Raw genomic sequence first — 21,619 nt, 5'->3', positions numbered from 1 at the left:
CCGCGGCGACGCGGCGCCACACCGCTCGCCATCCCTCCCTTCCGGACTCGGGTTGCCTTTTTCTCTTGACGATCGGGCACGTTAAGACGGGCGCCGCCACGCTTTGATTGGGACGGCGTGGGGAGGGAGCTCCTGAAATTTTGGCGTGGAGGCCGGCGCCGGAAGCGTGCGACCCAACGTAGAAGAGGAGTGCGCTGAGAATGACAAATGAGTTGCACGAGGCGCACGCGAGGCGCCTCGTTCACCTCTGCGGTCTGGACGGAGTGATTAGCGCTGGTGAATGAAGAGAAGGGAGAGAGAGAGAGAAAGAGAGAATGAAAGGGAGGGAGGGAGGGAGTCAGAGGGGAGACAGAGAGAGGAGAAGGAAATGCTGGAGCGCATCCGCATGATGGATGCGCCCGATGGTCCTTCCCTCGCGCGAGGTGCTTCGTCCCACTTGAAAAGAACGTCTGCCCTCGCTTTGCTTTTTTTTTTTTAATGGCCTGCCTGCCGTTTTCACGTCTTGCATTTTATACGGCAAACCCTCCCTCCGTCTTTCCTTTCTGGCCGCGTGCTGGTCCTCGACTCCGACTCCAACTCCGACTCCAAGTTGGATTCCGAGTGGCACGTCTCTGGCTGCTGGCGCTTCTGACAGCGGTGACAGCGTGACAGCTGCGTGGCGCTCTGTCCGCGTCCGGCCTTTGATCACTCTCCCGTAGCTCCATTGTGGCTAATGAGGAGAGCCGTGGCTCTGGGGGCGGCGTAACATCCATCCCATGCCTGGTACAGCCCGTTTGCCCGGCCACCTCCTCGCCTCCTCCACTGCCCTCTGGAGGCCCAGCGCTCTGCCTCGGTTCGGTGTCTTCCTTTCATCTGTCTTCTTCTCAACGGCGTGTCACTAGGCTCACTTCATTTTTAATTTTGACCTCGTTTTACTTTCCAGCAGCAACTGTGATGAATCCAACAGATGAAAGCTGCCTTCACGTCCTACACGGTGGCGCTATTCTATTTACATCCAATGGAAGCCTCTGTTTGCACAGAAGGCTCCATTTTCAGAGGGAATTCTTGTTCTTGGCGCTTCCCAAATCTTGGAACCTCCTTTGTACACGCCGCCATTTCAAGTCATTTTTCTTTGCTTCCGTTGGTTCACGGGCTATTTTTCTCCTTTTTTGTAAAAGTCTCGGCCCGTCTCGCTCTGGCTTTTTCAAACCATCGTCGCCGAAGTGGAGAAATAATTTCTTCTCGCTGTTCAAATGCAGCCGTAGAAGGAAAGAGAGAGAGAGAGAGAGAGAGAGAGAGAGAGAGAGAGAGAGAGAGAGAGAGAGAGAGAGAGAGAGAGAGAAAGATAGAGACGCTGTTAATATTGATCTTGGTTAATTACATTCACATTCAAGTCCCAGTGGGGACCGACCGGAGTGTTGGGCGGGTCACAATGGTGGGTGAGCGTTCACCTGGCTCAGTAAAGCAAGGCCCAATTAGAATGGAGTCCATTTGAAAGAGCCGCTTATTTGAAGAAATCCCAGCGCCCTCGCGGCTCGCTTCCCTTCCACGACTTTTGTCACCTTTGCCGTCGTCTTTGCCGTTTCTTTCCCCACCGGGCTCCACGCCGTCCGTTTATGTTTGGACTCCATTTGCGTGGAACCACCTCCGTCTGCTCGTTGCCAGCATCTCTCGTCCCGCTTGGGCGCGCCCGCCGTCACGCGCCATTAGCCGGGAACGAGCAGCATTTTCTCTGACGGAACGGAGGCTTTAAATCACCCATTTCGCGACGATTCTTGGGACAACAATGTGATATTTGCCCTCGTTCCACTCGTCGAGCGGTCCACGGCCGCCAAATAACATTTGACCTCCCACCCATTGGTTTATTGCTAGTCGATGTCCAATCCATTTGAAGGGGGAGCGTGCTAGTGAGCGTACTCTAAAAAGAATGGGGGGCCAGAATAAAAAAAGTATTAGTTGCGTCACTAGTAAATATATAGAAATAAATAAATTAGAATGTGATATCTTCATGTGGAGCTTATTTTAGTATTTCTCCTCGGGCATTCGCCTCCTTGTATTCCGACGAAGCCCTCGTGCTCCCGGCTTAAATGCGCCCTGTGTGTGTGTGTGTGTGTGTGCGCGCGTATGTATGTGTATGCAGCAGACTTATTAAAACATCACACCACAAACCTACACATCCCAATTCACAATATGCCGCGGCGCGTTCACCGGCACCCTCATTTTAGCTTGAATTATGGAATATCAATGTGATTCGTGTCAAAGCGCTTTTTGATTTATGAGGCAAAGTTGCTAGTTTATTAGTTTACGTCTTCACAGCCAAAAGTTCAAAGTCAAGGCGCTTTCCTTCAAGCTTGGTCACGGCACGCCGACAAATACGCCTCATCCTCCTCACCGTTTTGTCATCTTAAAAAGGGCATTTCCCCCCCGAATAAAATGGTGTCGTCGTGTCGCGCCGACGCTAGCTGACCAATCTGCGTACGTAGTTTCCAAGTGGCGCCGACCCTACCCGAGATGGCCGGAACACGAGTTGAAAGCACATTTCCAGAAAATTGAAATCAGTGGCACACACGGTGGTCTGTTTAAAGCTACGTTTCTGCTATTTGCTCAGCCTGTAAACACGCACACACACACACACACACACACACACACACGTCGCCCTTCGAGGAAAGGTGCTGAATTGGCTGCTTTTTTTCGCCGCTCCCAGGAGAAATAGCCATTTTAGATGCTAAATAAACAGGCCTTTTAATGGCCTCTCTGGCTATTCCATATTTCCAGAGTCAATGGCCTCCAACGTATTGAGGGGCCAAAGGCCGGCCACCAGCCGCTTTACAAAAAAGTCTAAAAAGGCGCACACGTACCATCAACTGGCCGTGCTCCCAATATTCTCCAATTTCTCCACTTGTCAATGGGAATTAGCGTCTCTTGATTATAGTCTTGCGACAGTAGCTACCTTTTTTTTGGTCTCTTTATACAGATTCTGATACTGGACTCATATTCCCGCAATTAACAACAAAATATACTTTGCTTTTAATGCAATTTTTTGCACGTCTTGTTCAGAGGAGGACAAAGAGAGTTGCTTTTTCTGACCTCACCGGCTGCCATCGACAGCGTTAGACATCCAATCCATTTAACGGGGTTTGTTTTGATCCATGCCAGCCAAGTTGTTTGTTTGTTTGTTTGTTTTTGAATGATGAGATGAACGTGAAGATGTCGCCCACCCGGCTAATGCGATTCTCACTCGGCGTGGTATTTGTTTGCCTTGCCCGATTTCTTTTTTTGCTGAATCGCGAGACGGATATCAAGGAACTCGCTCGCTCGCTCGCTCGTAAAAGTCCCGTCGCACGTGCCCAAGAGTTTATTTGGACTAAAACCATGATTAAGGGGTCTTGGCCTTTAAATGGACAATCCTGTTGACCCAATTTAGAGTCTGGATCAATCTGGGGCCCGCCACATTGGTCCAGACGCCAACCATTGATTTTTCTCTCTTCTGCCTGTGCACAAATGGAGAGAGGCAAGGCAAGGCAAGGCCAGGCCAGTCATCTTATCAACAAATTCATGGCTGCTAAGTTAACTCTGCTATGATAAGTAAAGCTCGCTGAAACTGGCAATGAATAAAAATAAGTCGGGAGACCCATAGTTATGTTTTTTTTAAACCTCGGCGCTATTAGCAAATTCCCCTCCTCGATCCTTCTTTATTTGCTCTTTGCTCCTCCCTCAATCCGACATGTCTATTTATCTGTCGCCCGTCTTTCTTTGTCCTGCAGCTACAATAGCAATGAGATATTTTCTATTAAGAGCGCCAGCGGCCGAGGCCAAACGGGCCAGTGCGCAATTAGTTTTGCAAGTACTTATCTCATTAAAGTAAATGAATTATTGATTTAATGACACTCCAGCTTTTAGCGGCAAGCAACTGCTATTATGAGTCACGTTGTCGTTGTTGTTGTTGTTGTTGTTGGAAAGGACGGCGTCCGTCTCGGCCTGGCAAAATACCTCTTTCCCTGTTTCATCCTCGCCTCGACTTTTCTGGCAGCGGGCTGAGCGGAAAGCACTTTTAGCGTGAGCGCAAATTAGGATTGCTGTGAGGGATTCGCGTATATGGATTGCTTGATGGAGGAGATAGTCCCGGTGGCGCCGGATACGGAAAAGGTTGAAGGTGAAGAGGTTTAAGCCAGGTGGAAAAGAATCGAGACGCCAGCGCCAGAAGTCCAAATAAACGGGAAAGGTCCAGGGGGTACAGCCTTGACTTGAGCCTAGCCTAGCCTAGCCTAGCCTAGCCTAGCCTAGCGGGTGGCAGAATGGTGGAGAAAGAAGGCCAGGGTCTTAGCTCACCACTCCACGTGACCTTTGGCGCCGTCATCGCCACTCGGAGACGCGAAGGCCGGAGAAGCGACGGGAGAAAGCCCGACTTCATTTATCTCTCCTTGGTGGCTCCCGTATTTAACAAGCGCTACATGTGCTGAGGAGGCACGCGCCCAACACAAAGGTTTGCCACCGTCATTAAAGGTGCGCAGGCGTAGCCAGGCTAATCATTTGACCTTTCCTTTCCTTATGGGAGGAATGGGGCCGAGCGGCGCTATCTGCGCGCCACGAGTCCATTCGTTATTTCGCATGATTTATGACGGGACTTTTAATGCGGACAATAGCCACGGCGCCGGCGAGGAGAAAATAGCTCCTCGGCTCCAAAATGAGCCCTCATTCTTTGTCCCCGGGCAACGCCGCCCAATAAATTGAATGGACAGCTTACCGTCTTAAAATGGCCAGCGTCAACCGAGCTGGACTACGTTATGTATCGTACCGTGGAGCACGGATTGGCTACACGTCATTCCTCCGTCATCTATTGACAATCGGCAGCTGCGTTGACCGAATCCACCGCGGCCACTTTTCAAGCAATGTAGCCGCTTCTAGTAGCGCATCTACATACTATTTTCCATCGGTGGTCTACGGGGACGGGGCAATGTCGCAGAGGACAGATTTAACGGGCTTCCCGTGAGAGCAGCGGCGAGGGAATACGGCTCGTCGCTCCGTACCCATTTGGCGGAGATTGCTCTCGGTCCAATCAATGATCGGGATTCCAATTGTTTATTTTTACCACGGAAGCGGACGGACTCTCTGGCTTGGACATTTGCTTGGGAAGGAGCCATTTATCTTCTCTGTCTGGGTCGGACTACTACACTGGGGGGAAAAATGCCCCCATCAGACAGACAACTGCGGTTTTCCCATTACTTCCACAGCCGGGAGCTTCCCGTCGGCCCGCTGGGCCGCTGGGCCGCCGGGCCGCTGGGCTCCCGGATCCGCGTCCCGCCGGGCGCCAACGAGGAAAGGCGTTAAAGGGTGTAATTGACTTCATCAATTAACGGGCCGCCCGTGCCTTTCTGCGCTCTCGCTCTCTCTTTCTCCCGCTGTTTCTACCGCTTTGTCAAGCTAACCGATACGAATGTTCCTTGATTGAGAAGACATTGTGTCCGCATGTGTAATTATGAAGGCCTTCAAGAAACGGCTGCGGGGGGGGGGGGGGGTGTCCCATCTCGTCTGACTTTGTTCCCCCTTGCATTGCCTGGCCTGGTCTGGCCTGGCCGCTGTGATAAAAGCATCCGCGCAAAGTTAAATTGACCCCCCCTTGATGAATGACTTCATAGTGGGGGGCACAAATGGTCCAACATTCATCCGGACGGAGCGCAATGTGTGGCACAATGCAGTGAATTTGTCAGTGCTAAATGTCTGGTGGTGACCACAAAAAAAGGAAAAAAAGGCCCCCTTATAAACTGTAACAGCTGTTCTTTCTTGCTCGTCGTCCTATCGCCATCCAAGATGGCTGCTGTAGGTGGAGGGGGACACGGGAAGGGGGGTGTAGGACAGGGTGGGGGGGCACTGGTAGAAGACAACAGCTGCTTGACAGTCACAAATGAGTAAACAAAGGCTGTGTGACTTAGCCATTTATTATGGCATAAGTAGGCATTGTAATTATTGTGGTCTGTGAAGAGAAGAAAAAAAAGCCTGTGTGTGTTGTGAGTATACATAAACATGCCGGCTGTTTAAAGGAGGAAGAAATAAATTAAAAAAGGGAGAGAGAAAGAGAGAGAGAGAGAGAGAGAGAGAGAGAGAGAGAGAGAGAGAGAGAAAATCACCTGAGCTGGACATATTGAATACTTTGAAATCAATTATGTAGAATCCCCCGCTGTGACAAATGCCTCCAGCGCTCCTCTCCGTCTGCACACGGTGCTCAAATCCAGACAGCCTGAATTTTACACACAAAAAAGCCAGAAGAAATCGCTGTCGATCGTTGAATCTCAATGTCGTCGTTAGTAGAAGAGGAGCCTGTATTTTGTCTACCACCAGTTGAGTTTTCATCTCTCAGCCAATCCACTTTTTCCGTCCCCCAAATAACGGCGAGAGAGCAAATTGGCGTGGGTCGACGAACGTCATCGATGAGGCGGCGCCGCCGCCGCACGGTCTGAATTTCTTCAGAAAGATGGCGTGGTTTTTAGCGCCGGTATACTGGCCTCTGTGCCATTTGGAGCCCGAGAACTCCGGCTCAGACACCGAGCCGTTTATTTGTTGTCGTAAACCGAGTGCGGTGCTTGAGAAGCGTGGTTCGTCTTTGCCGTTCAAAAATGCTTATTTGTTGACATTCACTGGTCCCCGAAGTAAGCGTAGCGCTGGACCGTGGGCTCGTAACCTAAAGGCCAGGTCCGCTCCCAAAAAAATGAGGAGAGTCTGTCTTTCTTCCCGCTCGGCTCCATTTCTCCCCGTGACGGGAGAGCGGCGATGGCACGTGCTAGGAGATGGAGACCCAGTTCCTAACCAGACCCGTTATGAGGCAGTAAGTCTCCTATCGATTTGCTGTCCGCATCGCCGCTCGGACTCCTTTGTTTTGCCCGGCGCCCGCCGGTGGAGAGCCGGGGCCGGCTGACCTTTAATCACCTCTGCCTCCCCACGCGTTAATGCGGTCCGGGGATTTTCGCCAATAAGAAAGTCGGTTTTTTCCCCCCACGTGTGTATTTTTCAGGATGGCTGGTGGGGAGAATAGCTTTTAGGAAAAAGCCACAGTCATTTCTTCTTTTTAATCATGGAAATGAAGCATTTCCATGGGGGGCGAGTCTGTGCCGGGCCAGGGCGGAGGGGCCCGTGGACCATTTGGAAAAATCAGCCCATTGTCTCGGGGATTTTCCCTTTGCGTCCGCCGCGGATTGGCCGAGAGCTCCCGGAGCAGGTGGACGCGGCCCATTCCCACGGAAAAAGAGACGCCGGGGTATCGTTGACGCCGCAAGCGTTCGCCGGATGACATGATCTATGTGTAATGACTAGAAAGGGCTCGCAGACACGAGGCATCATATCACGCACGGCGGCACGCCGGCTGGTAATTAGCTCTAATTAGGCGCTGGCCGCCGTTCAGAAAATTCCGCCTCCTTGGTTGTTATTGTGCCGCCGCAAATGAAAAGAAAACAAATGTATACTTGCTCGATGCTGCCGTATCCTTTGCTTAGCGTCCAAGCCGTGGCTTGCGGGACACATGGAGACTTTTTCAAAGATCTCTCTCCCTCCACCATGGGATTGCCCCAATTGGGCTCCGCCACGGGAGACTTGCCACCTCCTCTTAGGCCATTGGCCACGGGTGTCTCTCCTCCGCCGGATCTCCCTCCCGGTGTGGGGGCAACCTTCCCAGGTTGACTTTCTCTCCCTTTAAGACCAACGAGACCGACATTTCATGCATGAAATGACTAGCCCGGGGCCCCTGGGCCCCAAAAGCACATTGAATCGGCACGCGGCGCGCTCGGCGTCTCCGGCGACGGGCGCACATCCCGGCGTTATGGATTTAATGATTTCCCCGGAGTGAGCATTAGACTTGACTACACGTGCAGCATGTATAGGTATGGCCGAGCGCTCCGGCTACGGCTCCCCCGACCTCCCGTACGACGCGGCGCCGTACGTCTGCCCGTGTCCCTTTCCGGATTCCTAAACCTCTACGTAGGGTGTATCCTTTCCGGAGCGCCACGCCAAGGCGGACGCCGATTGAACCGGTGTTTTATTTCTTCTCATTTGCTGACTTTTTTGACCTTTGACCCCCGCCCCCAACAAAGAGGGACCGCGGCAAACTTTTCCGACGGAGCTAAATGGCTTAAAATGAGGTTAAAGGAGGGTCGCGTCCGACGGATCCGTTTCATGGTGGCGTGTCAGCGGAGCGACGTGTAAACAGAGGGCGCCAAATGGAGCTGATGTGTTTTCACACTCATTAGCTGACATCTCTAATGGAAAAAGGCACTAAAAAGCGCGCAGCTCATGAATACTTAACAAGAGATATAAACGTTCTTTGAGTCAAGTTAATTATCATCCTAACGGATGTCAATTGTGGATGCGGCTCAGAGAGAGAATAGTACGAGCCTCCCTCTTTCTTTCCCGTCCGTCGCTTCGTCCATCCTCTTTTCTAAGTGCCTTGCCTTCATTTCTTTGTCAACTGCATTAATACAAATAAAACCCCACCGTCAATTTTCTAGATTCCCAATGAGCGCCCCTGCCGACAGAGCACTAAAATCAGCATTATTAACGCAAATGTTCAACGTAAATCAGGTCACAATGTCCGCCATCTGGATGAATATTTTATTTTCACAAAGCTTTATGGCTAGGGATGTCTCAATGAGCAGTTTGTGCGCAATGAAGATACTAAAAGGTGTTTTTCATGACGGAGGCGCCGTCCTTTTCCGCACGCCTTGTAATATTGACACAATGGTCCAGACACCAGGTGTAAACAGCGCATGCAAGTTTAAGCATCGCGGACGGAAACATATGGCGCATTCCCTGGTCGCCGGCCGCTTCCTTTTCGCTGGTTGAGTCGTTACCGTCGGATTTGGCCCGGATTTGCGCCTTCCCAATAATTTGGGGGAATTTTCTCCCCAAAGCGCATGTGTAATTAAACCCATTTATGCTCCTCTCATTGTTCTGCAGTGAGCTGGCTTTGTAAGCAATCTGCATGCGTGCGTGCGTGCGTGCGTGCGTACAGGCAACCTGAATGCTAGCTATGCTAGCGGCACCTCCGCCACCCGCCGGAAATCTTCCCCCGAGCGGCCGCCGCCTCGGTTAAAATGCCCGCCGGTACGCCGAGCCGCGTATTCTCGGTGCCTTTGTGTAGTTGTGCTTCTTACTATGGCAAAACTTTCAATGGGTGGGTGGATGATGCAGGATGACCTCTGACCTTGGCGCTCCTCAAATCATTCATGACTATGATATTCCCCTTGAGCCTTCTGTGGACTATGGAGAGGAGAGGAGAGGAGGGGAGAGGAGGCTTCTCCTTCACAATTTTTGGAACTTTTTACTCTTAGTGCAGCGTGAATGAAATTAACATTGAGTTCTGCCGGTGTGTGCGTGTACGTGTACGTGTGCGTTTGCCAATTAAGAGCTGTTTTATTAGGCCGCCGTTTCACCACGTCCTGCGCGGGCACGCTCGTTCCGCAGGGATTGTCTAATTGAATCATCTGACTTGATCTGCATCACTTGTCAAGGCCCTTTTATGATTTGGAGCTAATACGCAGGGGTGTTAGACATTGATTTACTTGCACGTTGGCAAGTTGTTTAAATCAACAAATGTGCCGTCCCCAAAAAAGGCCACTTTAGCTACCGTATTCAAGCTTTTCTCTCGGTTTGCTTGGGCCCAAACTTTACATGGGTGTTTTTTTTTCCCACTCTGAGCCTCGACGGCGCACTATGTGGCGCTTTTTAGTCTTTCATTTTATATCCGCGTTGTACGTTGGTTTCAGCGAAAGACTCTCTATCGTAACGGTGCACTTTTAAAAGGCCGTGCTTTACGTACTGGCGCGCTAAGCAAAGATAGAGGAGGAGCCGCGCTTTTAAGATGTGAGCGTGTCAAATGGTAGAAGGCAATTGTGGGTAAAGACAGAGCGCGGAAACAATGTGTATTCAGCAGAAGAAGAGACAAAGTAGATTTAGCCAATGGACAATTGTACGCTTCCCCGAAGCGTCTTCTTCCCCTTGTGGCCGTTTGTTTGCTTTGGTGTGAATGCAGGAATCAATATTTGCTTTTTCTTTGATTGCTTTTAAATATCCCCCCACTTGTTTTTCTCTGCAGGGGACCCGCGTTATTGCATTATTTAATACCCACGGCCCCGCCGGCCGGAATGGCCAGCTTTTTTCCCAAAATACGCAAGATGGTGATTTGTTTCTCCCACGAAATGCGCTCATTTGCATCTTATTTTATCATGAGGTCAACCGGAACGTGCCGGTTTCAAATTGGAAAGTAAACAAACAACGATGTTGCTTTTGTGGGGGCATTCATTTCCCAGGTTTTGAGCATTTCTCTTTGTTTTTGTTTGCAGAAAGTAAGCTAGGTGTGTGCAAAGCAGGAAGCGGCCTCTCTCTCTTTGGGAGCGTGCTACACGGTGGACTCTTCAACCAACCCTGCTGGCATTTTGGCCTTCCCCTCGTCACCAGACTGGTAAGTGGCCCTTACCTTTTTTTTGTCACTCACCGCACTTCAAAAGTGATCATCGTAAGCTCAAAACAAAAACAATGGAGTGAACAAAAAGAGTCATTTGGCTTCTCAAGCGTCAACTTTTGAAGAGCCGTGCATTGTGGTATGCGTTGATTGCGCCGCGTTCCCGACAACCCAAATGATGTTAAGGATGGCTCCACCCCCCAAATCTCCGAATAACGGATGTTGTCCTTTTGAATATGCTGCAACGCCATAATAACGGTATTTCAATGAAGTTAGAATGAGACTGTAATCTCTTCCATGTCGCTGGCTGATTGCAGGCTGCCTTTTATTGAACCGCTGATTAATGTTAGCGTTGATTGATATCGATGTTGTACGCCGCCGGGCGGCCGGCCGGGCAGCCGGGCGGGATATACGTGGGCTTGTTGGTGTGACATTAAGATGTCTCTTGTTATTTCCTCTGACTGAGCTTTATTGGAAAGCACTTTTAGAGCATTATACTGTATACCTTTCTCTTTGGGAATTTATGACCAGTCGGCGCTCGCAAAGAAGGACTTTGGAAATGCCACCGGGAGAACATTTTAGACGCTCGCCGTGGACGCCGTCTTGCCTGCCAAATCATCGCCGCTCGTCCGTCCCCATTTTATTGACGCGCTCGTAATACCGCGTGGCGTGGAGCACTCTCAGTTGAGTTAGTTGTCTTTGTTTGTTTGTTTTTAAATGTGGTGCAATGAACTCAAATAGAGGTCAGCTTTTGTCTGGTGTACGTGGACGTAGGAAAGCTTTTGCCAATTTGTCTCTTGGCACTTCAAGAAAAGATGCCCCGTTGGAACTAAACTCCGATTGCTGGAATGTGCCTGGGGCAAGACACCATTTTATTCTTGCCGCCGGATCTCCCATTTGAAAATGGCTATCGATGAAAGCGTCCGCAAAATAACCCGCAGTCGTTTGTACCCCGGCAAAACCGAGATGAGCATTTTCAGACTCGTGCGCTTAGCGAGTCAGCCTTTGGACCGAGTCGTTGTCTGGACGCCCGTTGCTGATGTCGGGACCTTTTTTAAGGGCGCCATTCGAATGGCCTATTGAAATGCTTTACATCAGTATTGCTAAGCTCGTCATGCAGAAAATGAAGTTGACACGCCCGTCTGGCTCTCATTTTAGCATTGGCTAGAATTTCTTCTGTTTGTAAACGGCAGATTTTTGCCACTCAAGTAGTTCACGTAGCCACCGGGAATCCGGCTTTGTATCGACTTCAGCGCAATTGATTTTAGAAGAGGGAGGTCCCGTAGTTACTGCGCGGATTTCCTACAAGTGGCGTCCAGCTCGCGAAGAGGAAATCAAAAAAGGACAGGACAAGAGGGGGCAAAGTTGCGGGGATACTTTTGCCTTGAGCACTTTTTTTTTTCTCTCTCTCTCTTTCTCTGTTGTTTTGTTTTCCTCCAGTCTCCTTGGTTCCCTTTGGCCTAGCCAAGAAGATGAGGTTTTTAGCTTTTATTTTCTTGCGCGAACACAGTCAGCGGCGACGGGACACTCACCGACCGACCCTCTTCAGGGGACGCATAAAAGGGGCTTTCTAACTCGGCGACACGAGCACAAACACGGGGGCAATTAACCCGCTTGTAAACAGACGGACGGTGCTGCCAAAAATGACATCCCGGGGGGGGGGGGGGATGTGGGCTAAACCCAGGCGGAAGGAACGACTAAGCCAAGAAAGGATAGAGCGGCTTTGAGAGGAAAAAGCCCCGCAGGGCCGGCGGCAATCCTTCGCTCTTTCGCTCTCTCGCCCAAGATGATGATGTATTTCTGGGCGCTGGTCTCCAATCACGGCCGATCTTTTTGGAAACGCACTACGTCCAGTCGTGAGCCTCTGGCCCGTTGTGTGGACATTGACGACGTTTTGTTTTTGGCCTGGCTGGCGGCATGTGTTAGTCCGACGGACATTTTTAGTTTATCGTCGTGTACTGGCATGTGTCGTGTGTGTGTGTGTGTGGTGGAATCCCAGCGTCGACACGATAGTCCCAGGATTTGGCTGCAGCTGTGTAACGGAGGGTTTATTGAATGGCGCAAAAAAAGAACGTGGGAACCTCTCGTGTGAAAGACTTTGTGTTTTTTCATCTTTTTTCTTTTCCAAGGCTGTTGAGAGCGTCGCAAGTGGACTGTTTGCATTTCCAGTCATTTGACTGCAGCAGCAAACCTTGAGAGTCTTAGGCTCATTGATTTAATGCTAGCTTTGGATTGCCAGTCTGCCTAGCTCTCGGCGCTTTCAAAGTATTAGGCCGCAAAAAGCGTCCAATGTCACGCCCAACGCCATACGCTATTTAGCATTTATTCAGACGGGCCAATCCATCCGGAAAGTGCCGCTTGTCGGCGAGAAGTCTTCTTTTCTTGCGCTTGTGTACACATCTGCGGCCTTCTTTACTCGAATATCGGCAGGAAATGCGACCGACCGACCGACCGCTAAATCTACAAAGTGTTTATGACGGCGCCTTATCTCTCAGTACTCTTCGATGACATTATCTTGGTGGCAAAGGCCAACTCGCTCACTGCATTTGCATTATCGGACTGGATCCCGTACAACATGGCTGGCTTTATTTGGAGCTGGTGTCTGAGTGTGAAGGAAAGTTAGGGAGAGAGAGAGAGAGAGAGAGAGTCAATAAGGAACACTGATGAAGAGGAATGGCTAATGTCAAGTGCACTTGCTCGCCGCCTTGGTATCAAAGAGACTCTCGTGCTTCATACGTATCTGTGTGCAGACAGCCATCGGCAACGGACTCCCCATCATTAAGCGCCACGGCATCAGAAGGCGGGAAACAAAACAAAAAATGAACAAAGAAATCAAATAAATATATCTATATATACATGTGGCAGGAAAGAAAGTTCATTCAATTGAAATGCGTTAGACGTCTAGCGTCAATCAATGGCGGCCGCCATAAACCTGGCTCTTGCTCTGGCCAAGTTGCCCGTCGGAGTCGAGTTCGCCGGGGTGCCTCGCTCGCTCGCTCGCCCGTCTCCGACGACAGCCACGGAGTGAAAGTGCTCGCCTTCGCCCTTTCGGAGGCTTCCGAAAGGAACATTGACCTCCTCGTGGAAAGAAGTTAACAGGGTCCACAAGAAAGGGAAAAGCGCAAACTAATGAGCGGCTACATCAAGAGCCGGCCGGAAAACCAGCCAAAAAAAGACCAGAAGATTGTCGTCTCGGGGATCTCCACGGGAAAAAAAAAGAACGCGGAAAGGTGATGTTTTCTTTGGCCCGGCTTGTACCCGCGGGGTCATTAGCGTTAATAATTCAGCTTGGACGCGCAGGAACGGACGGCGCTTAAGAGAGGCCAAATAAAAGAGCGGCCAGGATGCGCCCAGAAGAAAACTGCAGATGCTTCTTCTCCCTTTCCCTCCCCTCGGGCTGATCAATAATTGAGTGTGCTGAGCAGGGGACTGCATGGAATAGACGAGAGGAGTGGCGAAGGAACGGCGGAGGCCAAGGAGGCCTGGCATGCCCCCCCCCCCCCACGCAGCCAAACCAGTGCCTGCTCTTGAATAGAGATGAGCTCCTTTCAACTCTTCTCCTTGCACCACTCTTGAACCCATCGCCGTTCGCATGATCCCACGCTCCCATAAGTGACTCCAAGGACTGACTGCGAATACTCAGGCGTCCAATCTCTTTGGACAGGCCAACTGTTGCTCATTTACAGAACTACAATGGCAGTTCAAAGCGTGCGGCCAGAAAATACGGCCAATATTTCATCCTACTTGACTGCAATTGGAGTGCAATACAAGTGTTGTGGATCTCCGTCCATCCGCCCATCTTTAGTCTGGCTGTATGGTAGCCGGAGCCACTTTCCAGCCGGCGCGCCACGTTCCTCTATTCACCGCGCGCCGTAATCTTCACGCGATAAGGGGATTAAATGGCGAACAGGAGAGGGGATTTCAAGGATTTCTCCCGCCAGTACAAAGGGATATCGCTAGGTGGGTGGGAGGGAGGGTCGGGAGGGAGGGATGGACGCTTGGAGGGAGGCGGAGGAGGGAGGGACATTACCACCCACCCCGGCCGGCTTTTAACATCCTAGTCTGAGAGCACAAATGCTGAGCGAGAGAAAAAAACAGCCAGTATTATCACCCCAGACCATCATTAGAGGCGTTTAGCCGGGGGCCGGCGGGGAAAGGTCGGCCGGCCGACATGCTCTCGGCGCCACGTCTCTGACCCGCGTCGCTCTTTAACCGCCGGAGGTGCCGGCGCAAACTTAGCGTCCCCCCCAGACTGCAGTAAAAGAAGAATTAGAGGATTCAAGTGCCAGCCGCCTCTCCTCCGCCACCAACCATCCAATGCCTGCTTCCCTCCGGCCAACGACTTTACGGAGACGGACGGGCGATCCGTCCAAAGCGGGAGGCCCGGCGGCGAACCCGCGCCAGCCAGAGAGAGCCCGTCCTCTCAAACGAAAGCCGCAAATGGCCCACGGAAAAGTGCGAGCTGGAAATGGCACGTTTAGCCGTCCGTCTAAAACGGTCGGCCCGCCTTTCTGGAAAGTGCTGAAGGAAAATGGGAGGAGCCATGGCAAGAAAGGGAGGGAAATCTGCATTGTGGATTTCCCCACTTTGGTCAATCCATCTCTTGCGTAATTTCCTCGCTCCGATGGCTTCGTTCCCCCAATGGCTGACTCTCTCGTCTTCTATACTGAGAGGAAAGCGGCAATGGAGGAGGAGGAGGTCATGAGAGAAAAAAGATGGCTTGCTTCTGCGCCATCCTCTGGACCATCTCCCCCCCAGGCCTCTCATTTCACATGATATCCCACTCGCACTTTTATCCGGTCCAATCAGATGGGAGGTTCAAAGCCGGCTCTCTGCGAGCTGTCTCTTTTTCCTCCTCTTTGGAAATATATGGACTCCATGAAAACAAGGCCGAGCCTCTGGGAAACGTAGTTTCCGTCCGTCTCATTTCCCGAGATGCTCGGGGCCGCCGCCGCCGCCGCCGCCGCCGCTGTAAATCGTCAACGGGCCATCCATAGAAATGCAAATGCGTGGCGTCGGCGGGGCACTTGGATTCTCCGGGAGATACTTACTCTATGACTGACTCTTGCACGCTTGCGCCGTTGTGGCACGGTTAGCAAGACTTGTCACCGAGATAACTAGTCACTTTTAGTCACCCTCTCTCTCTCTACCCATTCTATTCAACACTGGAGACACACACACATACACACACACACATACACACACACACATACACACACACACACACACACACACATACACACACACACATACACACACAGCCACCTCGGTCGGCTGTGTTGCACCGCTAGCAATCCCTCCGCTAATTGCCTTGCGATCAGATTTACAATTATTCCCTAATAACCCGAGTGTAGCGCATGTGTGTGTGTGTGCGCGCCGATGCCGTTGGGGCTCAAACTCAATTTGGTGAAGCGACACGGAAGCAATGTGCGCGCTCATTTGCTCTTCTGGACCACGCTGGGCTTAAGCCCAAAGCTGTCGGTCCCTGGTCACCTGTCGTCCCATACCCTTCCCGTGGCATCCAATCCAAAGAGCCACTCTGTGTGTGTGTGTGTGGCTTTTAGTGTGTTTGCATTGTGAACGTCAGTAGTCGATGACTGTACTGTATTGAAGAGAGCGCATTAGACAGTAACGTCTTCTTGCTTTTTTGCTTCTTGCTTTGACTCGGTCATTTCCAGCGTTGAAACAACAGGTGCATTCTGGATTCTTGGCTTTGTTTTCAGCCCTTTTTTTGTTGACGGGCGGAGATTCTTCTCCATTCCGTCCGTCATCAATTATTACTTAGCGCTCGGCCTCCGGTCTCCCGACAAGCCCGCCGATGGGCAAAAGTTGTCGAGAAGCACGCCAAGTTTAGAGATGAGCTGAGAAAAGCGCGTTGTTTGTTTACGACGGATGCACTGTTCTCGCAGCGTTTTCCCAAGCACGTCGTAGTACGTTGTAGCCTCGCTATCGGACAATCGGTCAGTACTTTTGTCCTCTCGGAAAGCCGAGCCTGCCCCCGATTAAAAGGGGGAGGGGGGAGGCCTTTGCATTTGAAGCGACGGGACCACTAAAGGGGAAAAGGCGCCTTTTCAGCAAATCCCAAAAGTAGGCCGCGCCGCATGAATTATTAAGGCGTATTAAACCTTTGCTTTATTTTTAAGGTTCCGATTTTTGAACCGCAACGGGACCGACCACTGGCGCTTTTATTTTTTGAATAGCACGTGGTATACGTATTGTCTAATGTTTTTGGTTTTCCGTGGCTTGAACGCTGGAAAATCCGTTTATCTGCATTGCTCTTATTTTTCCTTCCATCACGGGATCCCCCGTGTCCTCCTCCCTTCATGCCTCCCCCTCTTTCCCCCTCTCTCTCCCCCTCTTCAACGGAGGCGCTGCGTAAAAGACAGATGCCGCGCGAAACATAATCATTTCCTAGCGCACCGATCAACACGCGTAACATCAAATTAGAGATAAACTATTGCTTGCTTTCGCCGAGTCCCACCGGTGGACAGAATTTTCCGAGAAGACGTGTGTGTGTGTGCATGTGTATTTGTGCGTGTGTGTACGTGTGTGTCTGTGTGTGCATGTGCACGTGCATGTGTGTGTTAAGGGGCACATCCCATTACACTATATCTCATTATTCAGCCATTATCTCTTTTCTTTCTGGGGAAATGCTTCGCTTAAAGGAAAATATCCTCTATGCAGCTGAGCTATAAATTCAATTAAGCCGTTGCATTAGCGCGCGGATTTGCGCGCGTCTCTTAATTGCTTGAGAAATGCCTTTATTTGGAGAGAGGCTCAGACCTGTTTCCGGCAAAAAAGAAACAGGCGCAGCCATCTTTTTCTATTCAACAAAGCCCGTAAGCGGCCGACCGGCCGGTGGCGGAGGCGGAGGCGGAGGTTCTTGTAGCGTGGAGCGCTAATCCCTGTGGAACTAAATGGATCAACACTATTGAACATTCTTTAGATCTCTTTTTGGGGGGGAAGACAGCGTGCTCGGCTAAATTGGAGACGCTCTACTCCTTCTACAGTGTCATCAAATAGTAGAATGGAGTGGACTTGGTGGCCCATCGTTGTGACCAGTGTGCCACCGATAGCTTACCGTGTTGAGATTTGAGACATTCTCTCTCTCTCATAGGAAAAAAAATCTACGTACGCCAAAGCCATTATTTGGTTGGACTTATTAGCGACTGCCATTGATCCCCAATACTGAAAATGATTGGACTTTTTGATGGCGACCCACGGCATGCTAGTTCCCGTTCGGATGAGCCTCATCTTACCTTCTTGGACTGCCTCGTCCATAGCCATACTCGCAACCGCGTTGAAAACGGGTGGATTGTGTACTAGATACATATTGCTAGGCTAAATCGACTGCTTGACTTGCGATCACCTGACCTGACCCGAGCGCTCCTACTGGAAAGCGTGCTCCGCCTTCAAAGTTTGGGTCGTTGGGCCGTACGAGAAGGTAACCCCCAAAATTGGAACCGGGGAGAAATTCCATCTCAAGCCTAAGCCTCCATCTCTTCTCCAATCTCCTTCCCTTAAGGACCTCCCAAGCCTTCTTGGCCCCGCCTCTCCCTCCCTCTCCCTCCCTCGCCCTCCCTCTCCTTCCCTTCGCAATTTGCACACCCCGGCCGGCTTCTTTCTCAAAGTAAACAGAGAAGAGGAGAAGCCAAGCGGAAGCCCGGTCGGTCACTTCACTGCGCCTTGCCCGCACTTTGACTCCGCAGCAAAAAAAAAAAAAAAACGAGAAAAGACTTTTAGGCGGCGGCTTCATCGGCGCATCTGCGTCCGCCCGAGTCGTGAGCGTCTGCCGGCGCGTGGCCAAGGCGGGCAGGAGGGAGGGAGGGCGGGTGGTGGTATTTAGGATAAGGCATAGAAAGGACCAGAGAGGCAAAAAAAAAGAAGCAAAAAAGAGCATCTGTCCCTCCCTCCATCCATCCGTCCATCCGTCTCTATGAGTAAGGCGTCCCGTCTTCACATGCTGTGCTCCGTGGCAAACTCTGGCTGCCTGCTGCTGTCCGGGAGCGGGATGCTAGCCCCATCTCTGCAATGCCCACCCGCTTTGCTCTATCTGCCCCAGGTAAGGAGCCCGTCCGGCCGTCCGCCCGTCCGCCCGTCCTTGTACCACTTGTACCATGGCCAGCGCGGCTTTCCTCCGACTCCTCGTGGCAACTTTCACTTTTGTTTCAACTCCAGCCGATGGCCTTTTTCCTCCTCATCTTCAAATGAACGTATGGATGTTAATCCGTGTGTGTGCGCGATTGATTCAACACTTTTTAAATTCCGTGTGCCAATTAGGATGTGAATTATTGGCCGCCCCGGGCGGCGCCTAGACGTCCAATCATTTTGATCGGGAGGTGCGGATGAAGCTTCTCGCATCCGCCCCACCTGGTCCTCGAGAATTGGCCGTCCGGCGCCGTAGGCGGCCGCTTGAAATGAATGGGATGACCCTTCCGTGAGCGAAACGCCATGAACGAGTAGTGCCGTGTTTCAGTGTATATTTACGTTGTTCAATTTTGGATGTAGTTATTTACATTGCGGGATTTCATATAAGAGTGATGCAAAATATCTGCTTTTTTTCTGCATGACTCTAAATGGTCAGGTCCCTCAAAGGTCAAAGGTCTTCAGTGGGAATGTTTGGAAAGAAAGATTCTCCATGGCCTGCCTGCCTTTGGGTTTCTCTCAACTTGACTTCTGTTCGTGTGTGTGTGTGTGTGTGTGTGTGTGTGTGTGTGTGCGTGTGTGCGTGTGTGTGTGTGTGCGCGTGCGTGCGTGTGTGTGTGTGTGCGCGTGCGTGCGTGCGTGCGTGTGTGTGGCCTGCGCCGTGGGCGCACGTGCAGGCAGCGGGACAGTGACAGATGTCGGCTGCGGGCTGAATGAGACAATAGAAGCAAATGACTACTGGCGTGCTGGTTGAAGTGGCCCCGCCCCTCCGCTAGGCTCCCCCCCCTCCCCACTCTAACGGCCATGTTTCCATTAACCGTGCCTCATTTCCTCAGTTATCGCCCGCTTTGCCTCTACTGTAAAAGTATTCAATTGACTCCACGTCCGTCAATTGCCAGCCCGTGCGTTTGTTCGCCTTTTACGCCCGCCACGTGCGCACCCCCAAGACAGTTTGTTATGGCGGGCATATAAAATATGATAAGCCTAGAGAGAGAGAGATGCCATATCAAAATATGAGGGGGCCGCATCGAGCTAAGCTACCACGTCCAGCCTCCAAATAGGCCCCACACATCACCTTTACGGGACGCCCGGCTCGCCACTAACTGGGTGACGTGCGAGCGTCATCGCTCGGGGAACACGCGGCAGCTGGGAAGCGTGCACGCCCGGTTGGAGCCTCCCAAACTGGCGCATCTTTTTGGACTTGGTGAGCCACGGTGAACCGAATTCCCCTCGTCAAAGTACCACACTAAAGTCACCTCTTAAAGGCGAATGCTATTTCTACGCCGGTTGATGTCCGATCCAAAAACAAATATGGTCAATAAGCGAGTGGAAGACGCAGCCGTGGCTAGCCTTTAAGCCGCAAAGCGGAGGGGAAAAGTAGCATCTTATCCGGGTCCCCACGCCAATTCATCCAACATGCCTCTGGAGTCTGACTTGTTCTGTAAAAGTGGGAACGCGTGAGAAGATTGCAATTGTGCGTTAGCGCCGGACAGACGGCACTGCGGCACTTTTTTGGCTGGCTACCTTTACGCTTTCTGTACAATTTTTATGGGCCGAGAGTCGCGCTTCGGCTGGGCCGGCCGTCGTCGGCGCCCCTCGCCCGGCTTCCCTCCTTTTTAGCCGGATCCCACGCTCGGTGCGTCCTTTTGCAGACAACTTAGATCGCTGCTTAACATCCGTGCACTGGAAAACATTCACCTCCTCCCCATCCGTCCGTCCACGTATCGAATTTCCATTCTCTCTCTTCTCGGAGCCAGCCTTCTCTTTGTATCGCTGGCTGGCTGGCTGGCTGGCTGACTGGCTCTCTGCATTTTCCCCGGGCGACGGCTTGAGGGGGGAAGAAAAAAAAAAGTCCTCGTAAGTCAATACGATGTGTTAAATGTGCTTGTGCAAGCTCGCCTGCTCTCCCCCGGGGAGGAGAAGGAGGAAGAAGATGAAGGAATCCTCGGCGCTTCCTTCCTTCCTTCCTTTCCGGTGGCCAGAACTCACGGGGTACGGGAGCCTTTGCTCCGGCGCCCCCGCGGGCTTCGGCGCGGTCGTTTGGCCGATTCCGGTCTCCCGCCGTAATTGTAATCTCATTTTCCGAGAAAAAAACGGCGTGGCTTCGACGGCTGGCTCCAAATTGATGTGGTCGGCCGCCGGGCTTTTTATTTTTGCTTCTTAATTATTGCGGGGAGGTGGAACGGCTCGGACGCCACGTCGACACGCCGTCACTTTACTTGGGAAATAATTGCGCGGCTGGCCAATAAGTCGTTAAACCAAGGGTGCGGAATTACACGCGTTCGGACGGCTGGATCGTATGGGAGGCGTTCATAAACAACAGCGATTTGCTTTTTAAATTGTTTAAAAATATTGACCCATACCAATAACCAGTGTAGTGTTTTCTGTTCCATTTATTGCTTTCCTTTTAATCGTTAACTCCATCCAAAAAAAACCCATTCTTTTTGGCTCTGTTGGAAATCTGGCTAAATAGTGGAAACGCTTGACACTAATGAACATTTCCTGTATTTACTCAACGGTCTACTGCAGCATATGCATCAGCTAATTTAATTATCCAACACGCTGGGATCCATTGATGTGGCAATATTGTAATGGGGCCGTATTGTCGTCCTTAACTAGCAATATGCTTTAATAGCAGGCTTTTATTTCATTTGCCTAAATGCGTACGTACCCATTTGCGCTTTCGCGTAGATATCACGTTGCTATTTTTTCTGTACGGTTTGGACGTCCGTCCTCGTCTTGGCAACGAATGCTCCATTTTTCTCAGTGGCCGCCATCTTAGGTGGGGCGAGCCGCCGCTGGCACAACAGCTGCACCTTATTTCTCAAGCCCTTTTTTGTTTCTCTCTGCCGAGTGAGGGGTATTTGCGTCTCTGTCGTAAATCGGCCAACCTTACTTCGGTATTTTGGGCCGTTCCGTCAGGTGTGCGCGTGTCCGGGTGTCCAAAAGGTGGAAAAGAGCATCCGGCCTCAACCCCCGCCCGCATTGGCCGTCCTGTCAGCGTCTTTAACCATCTGTTCTATTCATCTGCCCACCCGGGAAATGTGTTTC

The 21,619-nt window shown here is 51.3% G+C and overlaps 1 protein-coding gene across 7 annotated transcripts in view; it reads left to right on the top strand.

The window, feature by feature from the left end:
* LOC144092989 (RNA binding protein fox-1 homolog 3-like) overlaps positions 1-21,619 on the top strand; it is an 85,987-nt gene that overhangs the window by 37,282 nt on the left and 27,086 nt on the right. For 6 of the 7 annotated variants that reach the window (XM_077626209.1, XM_077626202.1, XM_077626203.1 and 3 more), the window contains one exon: positions 10,305-10,423. In XM_077626209.1, coding sequence (XP_077482335.1) covers positions 10,305-10,423 — 119 coding nt within the window. Of the gene's footprint in view, positions 1-10,304; positions 10,424-18,018; positions 18,486-21,619 lie in introns of those variants that run through there. The other variant, XM_077626208.1, reaches the window with a different exon arrangement.

The sequence above is a fragment of the Stigmatopora argus genome, chromosome 18 (genome assembly GCF_051989625.1).
Source record: "Stigmatopora argus isolate UIUO_Sarg chromosome 18, RoL_Sarg_1.0, whole genome shotgun sequence".
NCBI classification, from domain to species: Eukaryota; Metazoa; Chordata; class Actinopteri; order Syngnathiformes; family Syngnathidae; genus Stigmatopora; species Stigmatopora argus.
Note: the sequence above shows the minus strand (reverse complement) of the source record. Positions and strands in the feature narration are given on the sequence as shown.